The sequence below is a fragment of the Vulpes lagopus genome, chromosome 2, assembly GCF_018345385.1.
Source record: "Vulpes lagopus strain Blue_001 chromosome 2, ASM1834538v1, whole genome shotgun sequence".
NCBI lineage: Eukaryota > Metazoa > Chordata > Mammalia > Carnivora > Canidae > Vulpes > Vulpes lagopus.
Genome location: NC_054825.1, coordinates 42220206 through 42237839, shown reverse-complemented (window position 1 = coordinate 42237839; position 17634 = coordinate 42220206). Strand labels below are relative to the sequence as shown.

General features: G+C 34.3%; 1 protein-coding gene across 6 annotated transcripts in view; it reads left to right on the top strand.

Moving 5' to 3' along the window:
• The window catches only part of SCAPER (S-phase cyclin A associated protein in the ER), a 422176-nt gene that overhangs the window by 64591 nt on the left and 339951 nt on the right, over positions 1-17634 (top strand). For all 6 annotated transcript variants that reach the window (XM_041742633.1, XM_041742638.1, XM_041742635.1 and 3 more), the window contains 2 exons: positions 1036-1196; positions 16086-16348. In XM_041742633.1, the coding sequence (XP_041598567.1) occupies positions 1036-1196; positions 16086-16348 (424 nt within the window). The remainder of the gene's footprint in view (positions 1-1035; positions 1197-16085; positions 16349-17634) is intronic.

The window sequence follows — 17634 nt, the reverse complement described above, 5'->3', positions numbered from 1 at the left end:
TTTTATATTATCCCCGTTTCCATATAATATGTTATACTATCTTAGGTTAATGAAGTATTAGACCAACATAAATTTATGACTATATTTGATTTAAATTGCTATGGTAATAGCAATTAATATATATTAATTATATATTTAAGATTTTATTTTTTTATTTTTTTATTTTTTTTTTAAATTTTTTTTTTAAATTTCTTATTTATTTATGATAGTCACAGAGAGAGAGAGGCAGAGGCAGAGACACAGGCAGAGGGAGAAGCAGGCTCCATGCACCGGGAGCCCGATGTGGGATTCGATCCCGGGTCTCCAGGATCGCGCCCTGGGCCAAAGGCAGGCGCCAAACCACTGCGCCACCCAGGGATCCCTATATTTAAGATTTTAAATCTTAAAATAAAAGTTTTTGAAAGTTAAACAAGTTTGAATTGTGTTAAATATATTTAATCATGTTGTAAATAATAGTGATTAAAAAGTTACTTTTATATAACCAAACTAGTGGGGAATAAAATGTCACATTGCTTTTTTATTTGGAAACATTCCAAGTTCTTTTTTTTTTTAATCATGCATATTCCATTTCTTTTATTGGCTGCATATTTCATAGTATGTATTTTTTCACTTTTTCACTTTTTTCAAATTTTTTATTTTTTACAAGGTAAATATTAAATTCTTAGTATATAAGTATTAACACACTGCTGCACAGGCAGTGGGCCAAATAAGAAATCAAACAGCAAATCAAAATATATCTCAAAAAAAGAAAGAAAACACAATATTCTAAAACCTATGGGATGTGACAAAAGCAATTGTTAGAGTGAAATTTAGGCTATCAATGCTTGTATTTAGAAAAATAGTTGAAATAAATAACATTACACCACAAGGAACTGGAAAAAGAAGAACCTTAGCTGAAATTTAGTAGAGGAAGGAAGAAGGAAGTAACAGAAAAATCAGAAGTAAATAGAGACCAGAATAATATTAAGTATATGCTTAAATTAAAAAATTTTTAACTTTTATGTTTGATTTATTAATGTGGAACTTTCTTCATAGGGGTTCATCTGGTACAGTGACTGCTCCCCGTCTGGCTCATACAGGTGTCAGCTGGGCTGACAAGGTAAAGGCCCATCATACAGGCCCTCCTGCTGCTTCAGATGTAGCATCTGCTCAGTCGTGCCCACCAATGACAGTGCAAAAGACTTCTCGCAAAAATGGCAAGTGACTTTTTTTTTAATGGAGGGGGAAGGGCAGAAGGAGAAAGAGAGAGAGAGAGAGAGAGAGAGAACCTTAAGCAGGTTCCATGCCCAGCACGAGCCTGAAGTGGAGTTTGATCTCACAATCCTGAGATCATGACCTGAGCTGAAGTCAAGAGTCAGACACTTAGCTGACTATGCCACCCAGGTGCCCCCAAAATGGCAAGTGACTTTGAATCAATCTTTTTATGTAGTAGACAGGGGGAAGCATATAGAGTTTATATAATATTAATGTACCTTAAAATGACCTTAAAATAATAAGATAATCTTAGAAACTGTATAAAAGATCATTCTAGTCTGAGGTTTGCCTGGTGTAAACTTTAAGAGAATCATTCTTTTGTCAGTTCATTTGTAAGATCCTTTATGAGTCTTTTGACTTAAAGTAGAGAAAGACTGATCACTAATTCATTCTCTAGGCAATAGCATGTCACCACTTAATGTCATTAATATTTGAATATTATTTTGGTACTACAATGATGCTCTGTTTATCTTTGCTTACACATTTGTTTTCTATGTCATCAAAATAATTAAAGGGCACAAATAAATTGGACTGTTATTCTGAGGGTCAGTTTATCACATAAGAATTTCCTTCATGGACTTTGACATCAGTGGTGTTTGTACTTTATTATATAAAACCTGGAGTATACAATGGAAAAGCAGAGATCATAGGAAGAAATTTTAAGAAGAGATTGGATAGTATCACCCTTGATTTGGGAAAATAAATCCTGATACAATGGGGAGGATGGGTACCATGAAGGAACAACCAGAGACTATGATTCTTATTAATCATAAAAGAAAAGTAATGACAACAAGAATATAGCAGATAACCAGATCTCTTATGGGAACATAGGCATTTTCTTTTCTCTCTTAACTCAAAAATGTCTGAACTTAGAATATTAAAAACCAAGACTGATTGTCTAATGTAAAACAAAATTTCCTTCATATAGTATTTTTATATAGAAATCCAGCGTAATTTTTTAATTTTTAATTTTTAAAGTTTTATTTATTTTATTTTTTAAACTAAGTTTAAGTTGTGCTAACTTCTGATATATAGAAATGTGTATCCATGTAACTGTATATTTATATGTATATAAACACACATAAACATAATTCATATCTATAGTAATATTTGGAGTTTACCTATGAAATTAATTTCATTTTGTGTCAAATATTTCATCTTTTACAATCAACCTAATGTGTTCATGAGAATCTTCAGTCCATCTGAGGTGGGGAATATAATCCTGGGTAGGACAGGAATATGGTAGAAGAACGATCAGAACTGCCTCTAGCCCATACAAGGTGCCTTGGTACAATTGATACAAGAAAAAGGAGTCTCATTGTCTGGGTAGACACAGCCATACATCAGTAAACTCGGCTTGGTGGGTGGAGCCCGGCAGGATCTTAGCTCTTATTTACCGTCTTAGCCAGGTGCCCTTATATATAGGGCACCATCTACATAGAGGTCACAGTCGTGGAGGGGGCTGCTCATTGGTGGTGGGAACAGAAAGTGATTAGGCAACCCTTGTAACAGCTTTTTTTTGTTGTTTTTTTTTTTAATTAATTTTTATTGGTGTTCAATTTACCAACATACAGAAAAACACCCAGTGCTCATCCCGTCAAGTGTCCACCTCAGTGCCCGTCACCCATTCCCCTCCAATACCCGCCCTCCTCCCCTTCCACCACCCCTAGTTCGTTTCCCTGAGTTAGGAGTCTTTATGTTCTGTCTCCCTTCCTGATATTTCCCAACATTTCTTTTCCCTTCCTTTATATTCCCTTTCACTATTATTCATATTCCCCAAATGAATGAGAACATACACTGTTTGTCCTTCTCCGATTGACTTATTTCATAATACCCTCCAGTTCCATCCACGTTGAAGCAAATGGTGGGTATTTGTCGTTTCTGATTGCTGAGTAATATTCCATTGTATACATAAACCACATCTTCTTTATCCATTCATCTTTCGATGGACACCGAGGCTCCTTCCACAGTTTGGCTATTGTGGTGGCTCTAGAAAAAACCATAAAGGACTCAAGAGACTTCATGACTGCAGAATTTAGATCCAATCAGGCAGAAATTAAAAATCAATTAAATGAGATGCAATCCAAGCTAGAAGTCCTAATGACGAGGGTTAACGAGGTGGAAGAACGAGTGAGTGACATAGAAGACAAGTTGATGGCAAAGAGGGAAACTGAGGAAAAAAGAGACAAGCAATTAAAAGATCATGAGGATAGATTAAGGGAAATAAATGACAGCCTGAGGAAGAAAAACCTACGTTTAATTGGGGTTCCTGAGGGCGCGGAAAGGGACAGAGGGCCAGAATATGTATTTGAACAAATCCTAGCTGAAAACTTTCCTAATCTGGGAAGGGAAACAGGCATTCAGATCCAGGAAATAGATCCCCCCCTAAAATCAACAAAAATCGTTCAACACCTCGACATTTAATAGTGAAGCTTGCAAATTCCAAAGATAAGGAGAAGATCCTTAAAGCAGCAAGAGAAAAAAAGTCCCTGACTTTTATGGGGAGGAATATTAGGGTAACAGCAGACCTCTCCACAGAGACCTGGCAGGCCAGAAAGGGCTGGCAGGATATATTCAGGGTCCTAAATGAAAAGAACATGCAACCAAGAATACTTTATCCAGCAAGGCTTTCATTCAAAATGGAAGGAGAGATAAAGAGCTTCCAAGACAGGCAGGAACTGAAAGAATATGTAACCTCCAAACCAGCTCTGCAAAAACTTTTAAGGGGGACTCTTAAAATTCCCCTTTGAGAAGAAGTTCAGTGGAACAATCCACAAAAACAAGGACTGAATAGATATGATGACACTAAACTCATATCTATCAATAGTAACTCTGAACGTTAACGGGCTTAATGACCCCATCAAAAGGCGCAGGGTTTCAGACTGGATAAGAAAGCAGGACCCATCTATTTGCTGTCTACAAGAGACTCATTTTAGACAGAAGGACACCAACAACCTGAAAATAAAAGGTTGGAGAACCATTTACCATTCAAATGGTCCTTGTAACAGCTTTAATCCTTGCTCAGAAATACTGATTTAATTTGGCTGAGTTTGGTTAGATAGGGGGTCCATTCTTCTTCCAACTACTTCTGTTGATTTAGTTGAAGAGGGAGACCTTTTTTTTTTTTTAGATTTTTAAAAAAGATTTTATTTATTTATGACAGAGAGAGAGGCAGAGACATAGGCAGAGGGAAAAGCAGGCTCCTCTCGGGGAGCCCAACGCAGGACTCGATCCTGGGACTCCAGGATCACACCCTTGGCCGAAGGCAGGCGCTAAACCGCTGAGCCACTCAGGGATCCCAAATAAATAGGATCTTAAAAGAAAATAAAGGTGTATTTCAGCAGAATTGGAAAAGAAGTCCAAATTTATATGTATGTCACACATCTTTAAGATAATAAAGCAAAAACTTACATAATCAGAAGGAAAAATGAAAAAATCTATACTCATACTAGGAGATTTTAATATAACTGTCTCAAAATTGGTAGTATAAGCAAACAAAAATCAAGATGTAAGATATGTGAACAAAGTCATTAATGAACTTGACATAATGGATATGTGTAAAAATATGCTTATTCTTTTCCATTTTTTTTTCTTTTGATGCTTCAACTGGAACCTTTTTTTTTTTTTTTAACCTGGAAACCTTTTTACTAACATGTCTTCTAGTCCACTAATCTGTGTATCCTATCCACATTGTCTTAGCTATATTAATAATAACTAGTTTGAAAAGTCTGTATGTGAAAAGTAAAATATCTAAACTACCTGTTGGTTTGTTTCTTTAAAACATTTTTTGGGGAGTTTTTAGTTATTAAATGTTAAAAACATTTTTGGGGGAATTTTTAGTTATTTGACCCTGTTTTTGTTTGTTTTTAGCATGCCTGCCTCATAATATTTAATTGAATGTTTAACATGGTGTATTTAAAATTATAGAGGCTCCTTTCAAAAATATTGTTTTTTTCTTCCAGCAAGGAGGTAGTGTTTAAGCAGGTCACCTTCTTTAAGGTTTGGTTTGAGGTTTTATTAAAATTGATACGTTTCAGTTTTGTCCTTATTCCTTTTGCGTCTTAACTGAAAATCTGCGGTGTTTACCACGACTACTACATTTCTTAATTCCTCAGCACTCTACAGTTGCTATAATATCTGTTTAACTCATTAGCATCCCAGCTGCTGCTCTTTGCTGGGTATCTTGGAGTCTTGCCGTGTGTATGCAGGCTTAGTAGACTCCTAAGGGAAGGTTAAATACAGATTTTTTGGGCTTACTTTCCTGCAGTTCCTGCCTCTCCATGATTTTTGCCCTTGAAGTCTCAGTTGTTTTAGACTCATTGAACTGCAATATCTGTCTCAGCCAGACAGGACTGCTGGTTTCTGCAAGGACTCACTTCACCGGCATTGTGAATTTGAAATGTCTTCAGGGAAAACTTCTGGGGTGAATGTAGATCTCATGTTATCCTTCCCTTTTCTCAGGAATTGTAGTTCCTCAAATCCCACCTATTTGGTTGCTTTCCAGTATCTTTAGACAATTCAGTTATATAGTTTGTATAGCTTTTATCGTTGTGCTTGGCATGAAGAGGTTAATTTTGATATAGGCTAGCTACTGTCATGGTAGTAACTGTTAAGTCCAGATATATATCCAAGTACACATGGAACATTTACCAAATTGACACATCCTGAGCCATTAAACAAATTTCGGAAAATGTTAGATGATTAAATTCATTTTGTCTTCCTGAACACAGTGGAATTAAGTTAGAAATGAATTTTAAAAGATAGCCATATAATTCTCAAGGTTTTGGAATTTACAAATGTATTTCTGAATAATCCATTAGTCAGAGATGAAATCATAATGAAAATTACCAAATGGGAATTCAGTGAAAATTAACATTTAAAATCATGTGGGTTTAAGGTAAAGCTGTGCTTTGAGGAAAATTTCTAGCCTCAATTGCATATATTAGAAAAGAAGAAAACCTGTCTCTGGAAATTAGAAAAGAACAAGTTAAACCCTAGAAATATAAGAAGGAAGGGGAATATGCAGGTGAGAACTGAGAAAGTCAACAAAGCCAAAAGATAATTATTTGTTTTTTTTTTTATTTTAAATTTTTTTTAAATTTTATTTATTTATGATAGTCACACAGAGAGAGAGAGAGAGAGGCAGAGACACAGGCAGAGGGAGAAGCAGGCTCCATGCACCGGGAGCCCGATGTGGGATTCGATCCCGGGTCTCCAGGATCGCGCCCTGGGCCAAAGACAGGCGCCAAACCGCTGCGCCACCCAGGGATCCCCAAAAGATAATTATTTGAATAGGCTAATAAAATTAATAGACTTCTAATACCAATCATGAAAAAAGAGGAGACAAAGCATACTACCAGGTATGAAATAAGGGTATGGGTAGAGATCCCATGGACATTAAGATAATAAGGGTAAGAGCATGGATAGAAATCCCATGGATATTAACATAATAAGAGTATATGAGGAACAATATAATAGACTAAATTTAGAAACAGGAGAAAGTGACAAATTTCTTGAAAAACACGAGGAAACCAAACTTTCATAGCAGGAATTAGAAAATCCTGGAGAAATTTAGTAAATATTTTTAAAAAATCTGCGTCTATAATTAACATTTTTCCATAAAGAAATTTCCTGGTCAAGGTGGCTTCACTGTGAATTCTTTCACACTTCTAAGATAAAAACAACATTAATCAGATAGAAATTCTTACTGAGAATAAAAAGGTGGATTTTGTTTTATGATGCCAGCGTAACCTTAATATCAAAACCTTATATGGATATTATAATAGAAACCATTTTTTCTTGAACATTGATAAATAGTAAGAATATTAGTGAATTAAGTATAGTGATAAGTGATATAGTGAATTAAATATAGTGATAAACATTGTGTTAAGTAAAAATCATTTTGGGATTCTGTTGCTTTTGAATTATTGGTCATATTAATTTGAATGTAATGCTACCTTATTAATGACATTTGTAAAATTTTAAGTATTGTACAAATTCTGGAGTGTAAAAACTATGATATGAAATACGATTTTGAGTTTTGTGTACCTACAAGATTATTCTAAGTATTTCGAAGCTCTCTGACAGGTTAATTGCATGATTTGCCATTCTCAGCTGGTGTTCTTCATTATGGGAATGATTTTTCAATATAGTTTTTACTGAAGTTTCCTTAAAAATGTAATTTGTTCATAGCTACTTTCTTAGTGTCTAAGAGATCTGTGTTAGTTTCTATTTTGATAAGCATTTCTCTTTGATTTGCTTCAGTTATTTCACTTTTTCTTTTTTTTTACATGATAGTATTTGTGTTGGCCATCATTTTGGTTATGGACTATGTCCAAGTGTTAAGCAGTATTTCTTTCTATAAGAAAGCTTTGAAAGTGGTGGTGTTTTTCTTCCTTTAAAAAGTAAAGTTATTAATCATACTGCTCCTAAGGGTGAGCCAGTTAAATTAAGTGGAAACTAAAATTTTTTGTTAAACTTAATTTCATCCATAATTTTTTTCTTTTGATATCTATGAGTTTTATAAGGTTCATTTTATATATTTTATATATATTATCCTCACTTCCCCAACAGAAGTGGCTCAATTTTATTGCAGGGAAGCTAGGGAGCAGCAGTGCAAGAGAGGGTCTCTGCAGGAACTCCCATTGCTGATCAGGACTGCCAGGCCCCAAGTCTGTCTGGAAGTCAGGAGAGGATAAGTGTCCTGTTCTCTTTGGTCCATCTTGGGTCCAGGGGTTCAGGTCCTTGTTACTAGGGGTGAAGTAGGAAATAGCCTTTCCTCTTTTCCCCAGGGTCTCCAGCAAAGTGTTTACACTATGCTCAGGTTTGATGCAAAGCTTCTTGTTGGGCAGGTCAATGTCAAGCTCAATTCCTCCTAGTTTGTTGAGCACCTGACTGTATTAGTGCAGCCTTCACAGGTCTCTTCCTCAGAAAAGTTGTGCTTCAGCAGGATAATTGATGTGGTGGTAACCATGGCGACCCCTCTTATTTATATATATATATATATATGTATATATATATTTTTTAAAAGACAAATGTCTATCCACTGATAAGTGGATAAAGAAGGTGTGTGTGTGTGTGTGTGTGTGTGTGTGTATAATGGAATATTACATCAAAAAATGAAATCTTGCCTTTTGCAACAATGTGGATGGAACTAGAGTGTATTATGCTAAGTGAAATAAGTCAGAGAAAGACAAGTACCATGGGATTTCACTCGTATGTGGAATTTAAGAAACAAAATGGATGGACTTAGGGAAAGGGAAGGAAAAATAAAGTAAGATAATGAACACTGGGTGTTGTATGCAACTAAATTCTACCCCTGAAACTAATATTACAGGATATGTTAATTAATTTCAATTTAAATAAAATCTTGAAAGAAAAAAAAGACTAGTGGGTATAACATGCTAAATTTTTTTAAGTTTAATATGGATGAAAATTGATCACAACTTGGGTAATGTATTATTTAAGGTATAATATTAATTTTGTTTGCCATAATGATATTTTTATATTTTTAAAAAATCCTTTTAAGGACACATACTGAGTATTTACAGAAATGATGATGTCTAGAATTTGTTTTAAAACCTTTCAGAAAAACAATGGGGAAGGGGGACTAGATGAAATAACAGCATCAGAATGTTGATAATAAGCGGATGATTGGAACATGGGGCTCATAAGACTATTTTTCCTATATTGCATGTTTGGGTATCTTTGTAATAAAAAGTTAAAAAAGTGCAAAATAAATTTAAACATACTTTCCCCTTGGAGATTTCCAAGTTCAGACCTTTGAAATAAAAGATTTCAGGTCTGTCTTATCTTTATTTTAAAATATAAAATATAATACTAACACAGTCATTATATTTTTAAAAATAGAATAGTGAGTTAACATTCTCAGGAGGATGTGCATTTTGTAAGGAATTTTTTTCCCCTTGAAATAAAATCCCTTCCCATTAGTGACTCATGTGGTGGTATGATCTTGATACCCAATCAGAAAAGTAGTTTGCACAGTGATTTAAGTTTTCAGTTTTTCAGGAATCAGTTTCAGAAATCAGCCTACTTTTTCCTATTAATTTTTTTCATATTTTTATACCATCTTTGTTAAGATTCAGCTCATATACAATTCATCCATTTAAAATATACAATTAAAAAATATAGAATTCATCTATCCTTAGTATAGTCACACATATGTAGTACCATAATCACAATTATAGAACATTTTCATCACCTCAAAAAGATATCTCTTGGCAGTGATTTTTTGGATTTGACACCAAAAGCAAAGGTAACAGAAGCAAAAAGCAAGTGGTACTACATCAAATTAAGGAGCTCCACATAGCGAAGGAAACCAACAAAATGAAGAGGTAACCTACAGAATGGGAGAAAATACTTGCAAATCATATGTGATTTAGGGTTAATAATATCCAAAACATATAAAGAAGTCATGCAACTCTATAGCAAAAAACAAGCAATATAATTTAAAAAATGGGCAGAGGATCTGAATAAATATTTTTCCAAAAATGATATCCAGGTAGCCTCAGATACCTAAAAAGGTACACAACATCATTAATCAAAATCTCAGTGAGATATCACCTTTCACATCTGTCAGAGTGGTTGTCATCAAATAGACAAGAGATTGAAAAAATGTTAGAATGTGGAGGAAACAGTATCTGGGTACATTGTTGGTGGGAATGTAAATTGTTAAAACCACTATGGAAAACAGTATGGGGTTTCCTCAAAAAATTAAAATAGAACTGCCATATGATCCAGCAATTCCACCTCTGGGTATATATCCAAAAGAAACGAAAGCACTACCTTGTAAAGATACCTGTACTCTTTGTTCATAGCAACATTATTTACAGTAGTCAAAACAAATAATTTTAGTGCCCATTGATCCATGATATAAAGAACATGTGGATAAAGAACATGTGGTGTGTATGTACTTGAAAGTTGCTAAGAGAGTAAATCTTAGAAGTTCTTATCTCAAGAAAAAATAATTGTAACTAGGTGAGGTGCTGGATATTAACTAAACTTATTTTGGTAATCATTTCTCAGTACATACATATATCAAACAATATGTTGTACCTTAACCTAATACAACGTTATATGTCAGTTGTATCTCAGTAGAACCGGAAAGGAAAGAAAAAGAAATCTCATACCCTTTAATAAACCCTTCTAATCCTGAGTTCCCCGTATCCATTTTAGTATGTAGAATTTTCACAGTACTTTAGCCATTCTGATAGGTATATAGTGATCTCTCATTGTGGTTTTTAATTTACATTTCTCTAATGGCTAATGACGTTGAATATCTTTTGTGTACTTATTTGTCACTTGTATATACCCTTCAGTGTAATGTTTCTTCATGTCTTTTGCCTATTTTCTGCTTGTATTATATGTAATATTACTGTTGAATTTTGAAAGTTATTTATATGTTCTAGACAGTCCTTTGTTGGACTGTTTTTTTTAATCTTTGTCTTCACAGAGTTTGTTGTAAGAAAAAATTTACAGTTTTGATGAGATCCATGAGGCCTCCTGTTTGTGGATCCATGCTTTTGGTGTCAAGTGTCAGAACTCATTGTCTAGCCATATGTTTGAAAGTTTCTTTTTTATTTTTCCTAAAGGCTTTATAGTTTTACATCTTAAATTAGTGACACATTTTAAGTTAATTTTTGGGTGAAGTGTGGGTTTTAAATGGACATTTACGTTTTTGCCTATGGATGTCTTGTTGCTTCACCACCATTTGTTAGAAAAATCTCTTGAAATTTTGTCAAAAATCAATTGGGCATATTTGTGTGGGTGTATTTCTGGGTTTTATATTCTATTTCGTTGATCTGGGTGTCTGTTGTTTCATCCATACTGTACTGTTCTAATTACTCTCAGTCTGTGGTAAGCCTTAACATTGAGTAGAGTGATTGCTTTTACTTTATTCTTTGTTTAAAAAGTTGTTTTTAGCCTTTTAAGTTTGTGTCTTTCTATATAAATTTTAGAATAAACTTCTCTAGTATCTAAAAAAATTATTGCTGGGGTTTTGATAGGAATTACATAACAGCTGTTGATCATTTTAGAGAGAATGGACATTTTTACTAAGCTGAATTTTCTAATCAATATTCATTTTCTAATGAACATGCCTTTCCATTTATATCTTTTTTTCATCAGCCTTTTGTAATTTTAGTATACACATACTGTACCTTTTTTTTTGGACTTACTACTAAATATTTCACTTTCTTCAGTTTAATTGTAAATTTTTAAAAAGATTTTTATTTATTTGAGAAAGAGAGAGCACAAATGGAGGGTAGGGAAAGAGGAAGAGGGAAGAGGGGACTCCCTGCTGAGCAGGGAGGTAGACTTGTAGCTCCATCCCAGGACCCTGGGATTGTGACCCAAGCCAGAGGTGGACATTTAACTGACTGAGCTACCCAGGTGCCCCAGTGTAATTGTAAATTGTTTTTGATTTCAGTTTCCACATGTTCACTGTTAGTATACACAAATGCAGTGGATTTGTATTGAATTGTATTGAATTCTTTTACTGAATTTATGTAATTATTATGGAATTTTTATATACTTTGGGATTTTCTGTGTAGACATGTCATCTGAAAATAGGGATAGTTTTATTTCTTCCTTTCCTTTTTTATTTTTAAGATTTATTTATTCATTTGAAAGAGAGAGGAGAGAGAGAGCATGAGCAGTAGGGGAGTAGCAGAGGAAGAGGGAGAAGCAGACTCCCACTGAGCAGAGGGAGCTTGATCTGGGACTCAATACCAGGACCTTGAGATCATGACCTGAGCTGAAGGCAGATGCTTAACTGACAGAGTCACTTGTGTGCACATAGCTATATATTTTTTTGTAGTTGCCTTTTTTTTTTTTTAAATCAAGTTGAATAAGTTCTATATTATTGTTTAATAAGTTTTTCTCACAAATGGGTATTGGATTTTATGAAATACTTTTTCTGTATCAGTTGATGGGATCATATGATTTTCCTTGTTTAGTCTGTTGACAGCAGTGGATTACATTGATTTTTTTGAAATTTGAGACCGGTTTGCATATACCTGAAATTAATTCCACTTGATTATGGCTTGTAATTCTTTTTATACATTACTAGATTTGATATGCCCATATTTTGTTGATGATTTTTTACATCTAAGTTCATGAGAAATATAGTTATTTTTATTTTTATGTATTGTCTTTGTGTTTTTGTATTGAGGTAAAACTGGCCTAGAAGTCTCCAGGTAGGGCAGCCCTGGTGGCTCAGCGGTTTAGTGCTGCCTTTGGCCCAGGGTGTGATCCTGGAGATCCGAGATCGAGTCCTACATCAGGCTCTGTGATGGAGCCTGCTTCTCCCTCTGCCTGTGTCTCTGCCTCGCTCTCTCTGTGTCTTATGAATACATAAATTAAAAAAAATTTTTTTTAAAAAAGAAGTCTCCAGGTATAATTGTAGATTCTTGTCTTTTTCCTTTTAGCCTTATTAGCTTTTTCTCTGTGTATCTTGAATTTCTGCTGTTTGATGTGTACGTATTTAGGGGTGTATATCTTCATTGTAGAATGCTTTTATCATCATATAATGTGTTTTTACTTCTTTAGTTAATTTCTTTACTCTGACATCTGCTTTATCTGATATTAATATAACTACTCCTGCTTTCCTTATTAATATTTGCATGGTGCATCTTTTTCTATCCTTTCAGTTTGAGTTTACCTATGACCTTGTATTTAAGTGATTTCTTATAGATTACATATAATTCAAGTGTATTTATTAATATACTGTGCTAATCTTTGTCATTTTGTATATTTAGACATAAAGTAATTATTGGTATTGTTAGGGTAGGGCATAGGTATGTCATTTTATTATTTTCCTGTTTTCTCTGCTTCTCTTTCCACTGTTTCCTATTTCTTGCTTTCTTATGGGTAAAAAACATTTTTTTATGATTCCATGTTGACTGATTTATAGTGTTTTGGAGTATATTGATTTGTATAGGTTTTTCTTTTATAGTTGTTGCCTTAGGTATTACATTGTAATACATGTAGGTATTACATGTATTACATTATACATATATAAGTTCTCATACTCTACTGGCTTTGGTGTTTACCACTGTGAGTGAAATGTAGAAACCTTCTCATTGGTTCCCTTTATTCTGTCTACTTTAAGTGTAATTGTCTTAATTATATTGTTTCCTACATCAAAATGGCATTTTAATTTTTCATTTTATTTTCAAACAAGATTCAATAAAATGAGAAGAGTAGTTTATTTACCTCCATTTTTACTCATTTCAGTATTCTTTTCTGTTTGATTTTTTTTTTAACCTCTTATTTGTTTTTCTTTAGGAGGCTTCCTTTAGCCATTCTTCAATGCCAGGTTTGCTACTGATATATTCTTAGAGTTTTTGCTTCATCTGAGACTGCCTTTATGTACTCTTCATTCCTGAGGGATAGTTTCCCTGAATATAGAATTTGCAGTTGATAGTTCTTTCAGTCCCTGAAAAATGTGCCACTTCTACCTCACCAGCAGTTGTTTCAGATGAGAAATCTGCTGTCATTAGAATTTATGTTGCTCTATGGATAATATATTTTTCCCTGCACTGCTTTAAATAATTTTCCTTTGTTTTTCAGTGGTTTAATTATGATGTGTCTTAGCCTGGATTTGGAGGGATATATTTCCTAGTTTCTTGAATCCGTAGTTTTATGTCTTTCACTAAGTTTGGCTAGTTTTCATTCATTCTTTCTTCAAATATCTTTTTAGTTCTACGTTTCTCTCTCCTTCCCTTCTGGGACTCTGATGACACACGTTACCTCTTTTATTATTGGCCCAGAGGCCCCTGAGATTCTGGTCTTGGTCCCAGTGACATTTTCCCAGCAAAATCGGGGCACTGCCTTACTGTTTCCTTGGCTCATACTGGTGATATAAACTCATCTCTTCTTTGGGCTCCACTGAACCAGGGAGGGGCAAAATGAAGGGAGGACCAACTCACACCATCTTGTTGCTGTAGAGTAAGGTGGAATCTTACTTCCCTTCTTGACCCTGCTGGCATCACGGCAAGGGGAAGGGACATGCACATTCCAAGTAAATCTGCCTTCCAGCACTTTGTTTTATTGTATTGATGCTAGTGGAGTAGACATTCATTTTTCTACAGGGATTTGTTGATACTTGTGGAGGGGGAGAATAGAATGTTGACTAGTCCTATTTCACACTATGCTTTGCTGAATGGAAGTGGAGGCTGTGCTCACCATTAGGCCCTGCTGACCCTAGGGGTAGAGAGGACCACTGCCTACCAGTCTTGAGTAATACTGCTTCATTCATTCTTATTTCTGCTCAGTGGGAATGGAGGTTCATATTCCCACTGGGCCACACTGACAGTAGGGGTGGGGAAAAGTGGAGTGATGAACAAATCTAGTTCTTGCTGTCTTATTTAGTCTTGTTAATACTGGTGGGAGGTGGAAGTTCTGCTCACCATTCAGCTTTGCTGACACTACTTTGGTGGGGGGATTGGAGCACTATCTGCTTCTGCTAGGTGGCAGTGGAACTTCAGCTCCCTGTTTACCCTATTGAAACTATAGACAGCAGGGTTTCTACTGATCTTTGGCTGGAATAGAGTGAATATAGTCAAAAAGATTTGTTGTTTTGTTAGGCTGCTCTTTTCCCTGTCCTGTGTCTTGGCAAAACAGGTTTTACTCATGCTTATTTTGTTTATGCCTGTTGGCCGTTCTGGGTTGGAGACTTCTGTAGCGTCCTGTTTGGAGTACAATAAGGAAACCTAGAGAACTCACTGCTGTGCAGCTTTTAAAGTCTCAGGGTCTCTTGGCAGTCCTCCTACTTCTTTCTGTCTCTTAAAATCTTCCTAAGCTTATTTTATGTATTTTTTCCAGGGGGTTCTGTTGTACAAAGGAGGACCTGGAGATGAAGATGGTCTACTCCATCTTGGTCAGAACTGGAAGTCTTCATATTAATTTTGAAAGTCTGCAATTAGCCTATAAAATGTAAAAATTATAGCTATATGCATCACTACTATAAACATATGTACCTCACGTTGTGACATTTTCAAACATTTTAGTGGAAGATTCTTACTTATTTTAGGCAATTTTGCTGTGTGAACTTTGGACACAGATCTTCAGTTTCCTTGTATGTGTGGTGAAATAATTGGATTAGATCTTCTAGGTTTCCTTCAATTACCAGTATGTGGTCTTAGGATGATTGAAATTGTTTTTGCTGCTGTTGTTGTTGTTAAATGTATGTTATTAGTACTAGAATAGATGAAAGGACTTGGATTTTGAAGATAGGCCTGTTTGGATTCTGAAAGTTAGGCAGTTTTTATGTAACCATTGGGACACCAGAACCAATTTGCCTAGACTTGCATTGTGGTTTTACCGTTTCTGGGTAATCTCTCTTTGTCTCATTTTTCTGAACGACAGGTGGGGTAAATGAAATGACAAATGATAGATTTTTATCAATGATAAATTTGGGATGATAGTACTGGTATTACAGGGTTGTGATAATTAAGTTATTCTATGTAAAACACTTGGAACAGTATTAACATATGGCAAACACTGTATAAATGTTTATTTATAAACATATACTTTCTGCATCTGTGGCCTTATGTCAGTCTTAATCTGAATCTCAGTTTTGTCAGTTGTAAAATAGGGAAAATTTACCCCCCCCCCCCACAGTATGGTTATATATTAGATGTCACATGTGCAAATACAGACACTACACCTCACATGATAATTAGTATCATGTTTGTATATTAGTTACATTCAATGAGAATTAGATTGGAAAATATTTTTATTTTGTATGTTTTTGAAAATATTTATCATCTAAAGGAATCTTGATTTATTTCCGTCCCTCAATTTCATAGAACGGAAAGATGCTGAAGGATGGGAGACTGTTCAAAGAGGAAGGCCTGTTCGTTCACGATCAACAGCAGTGATGACAAAAGTTTCAGTAGCAACAGAAACATTAAGGTCAAAGGATGACAGCGATAAAGAAAATATACATCTTTTACCTGATGAAAGCATACAGAAAGGTGAATTTGCTGGAGATGGATCTTCTAAAACTACAGAATCTCGGTCTAAAGACTCCTTACAATCTTTTGACCATCCTCTTGCTGAAAGGACCCAGGTAGTACCTTCTGAAAATCCTTTTACTGCCTTTTTATAAGGGATATGTCTATACTGGAATGTCTGTTTTCCTACTCCATTTTAAACTTTTTATTATGAAATATTTCAGATCTCCAGAAAAGTTGCAAGAATGAACAATGAATCTTCCTTTTACCTTTACCTAGATTCACAGATTAATGTTTTGCCTCATTTTTTTTCTTCTCTCTCCATATTGATACATCACAAACACATATTGTATGCTAAACATTTGAGAGTAATATGCATACATCATAACCATTCACCTTTAAATATAGCACATATCTCCAAGGAATAAAGAAACTCTTTTTAAATTAGGTTAATTGTAAAATTCAGGGAATTTGGCATCTATATAGTGTTTTCATCTAATTTATAATTCATATTCATGTCCCATTCTATTTCCATATAGAATATTTTCCCTGAGCCAGGATCCAATCTAGAATCACACATTGTATTTAGTTTTGTTTTTTTAACATCTACACCTGGGAAAGGTTTTCAATTTATCTTTGTATTTCACTGTTAGTTTTTGAAGAATACATTGCATTTTTTTTTTTTTTTTTTGTAGAATGTCTTTCAGTTCATTATCCAAGTTAGCTTATGCATTTTTTTTTTTTTTTTTTTAGCTTATGCATTTTTGACACAAATAAAGTGATTGCCCTTGGTGAGCATTTATAGGCATATGATATTAATTTGCCCAAATTTCTTGATTACTTGTTTTAAGTGTTATTCTATTTCTTCATTTGGAGTGTTATTAAAAATGGTGATGAACATAAGGATCATTTTGGAATTGCTCTCCTTTTATGTCCTCCAATTCAAGTGTAGAGTAATTTACTAATATTTAATACAATTCTTTAAAGCTGATACTCTCAGTATTTATGTTCTTAGTCCATTTTAATTTATTTTACCTATTTGATGAAGGAAGGAATTTTTCAGGTATTTGCTTACGTAAAGATTCATGTTCAATTAATATAATTTTATGCAGAACAAAATGTAAGACATTATTTGATAGGATACAGGGGCTAAGTAAAAAAGTTTTAAAATTGTTAAAATATTTCTCAGTTTATAATATCTTCTTTTTAAAGTTTTTTCTTTTTTATCTCTAGGATATTTGTTTATATTGAAAACTGTATTCAACTTCCATGTTTTTCTTAATGATGATAATGGGTCATAATTGTACATTGCTTCTGATGTTCTGTAACCCCTGAATGTATATGTGCCTATGTGCAATTGAAAACTTCTTATGATTGGTAAGAAGTTGCCTTTTAATTTCCC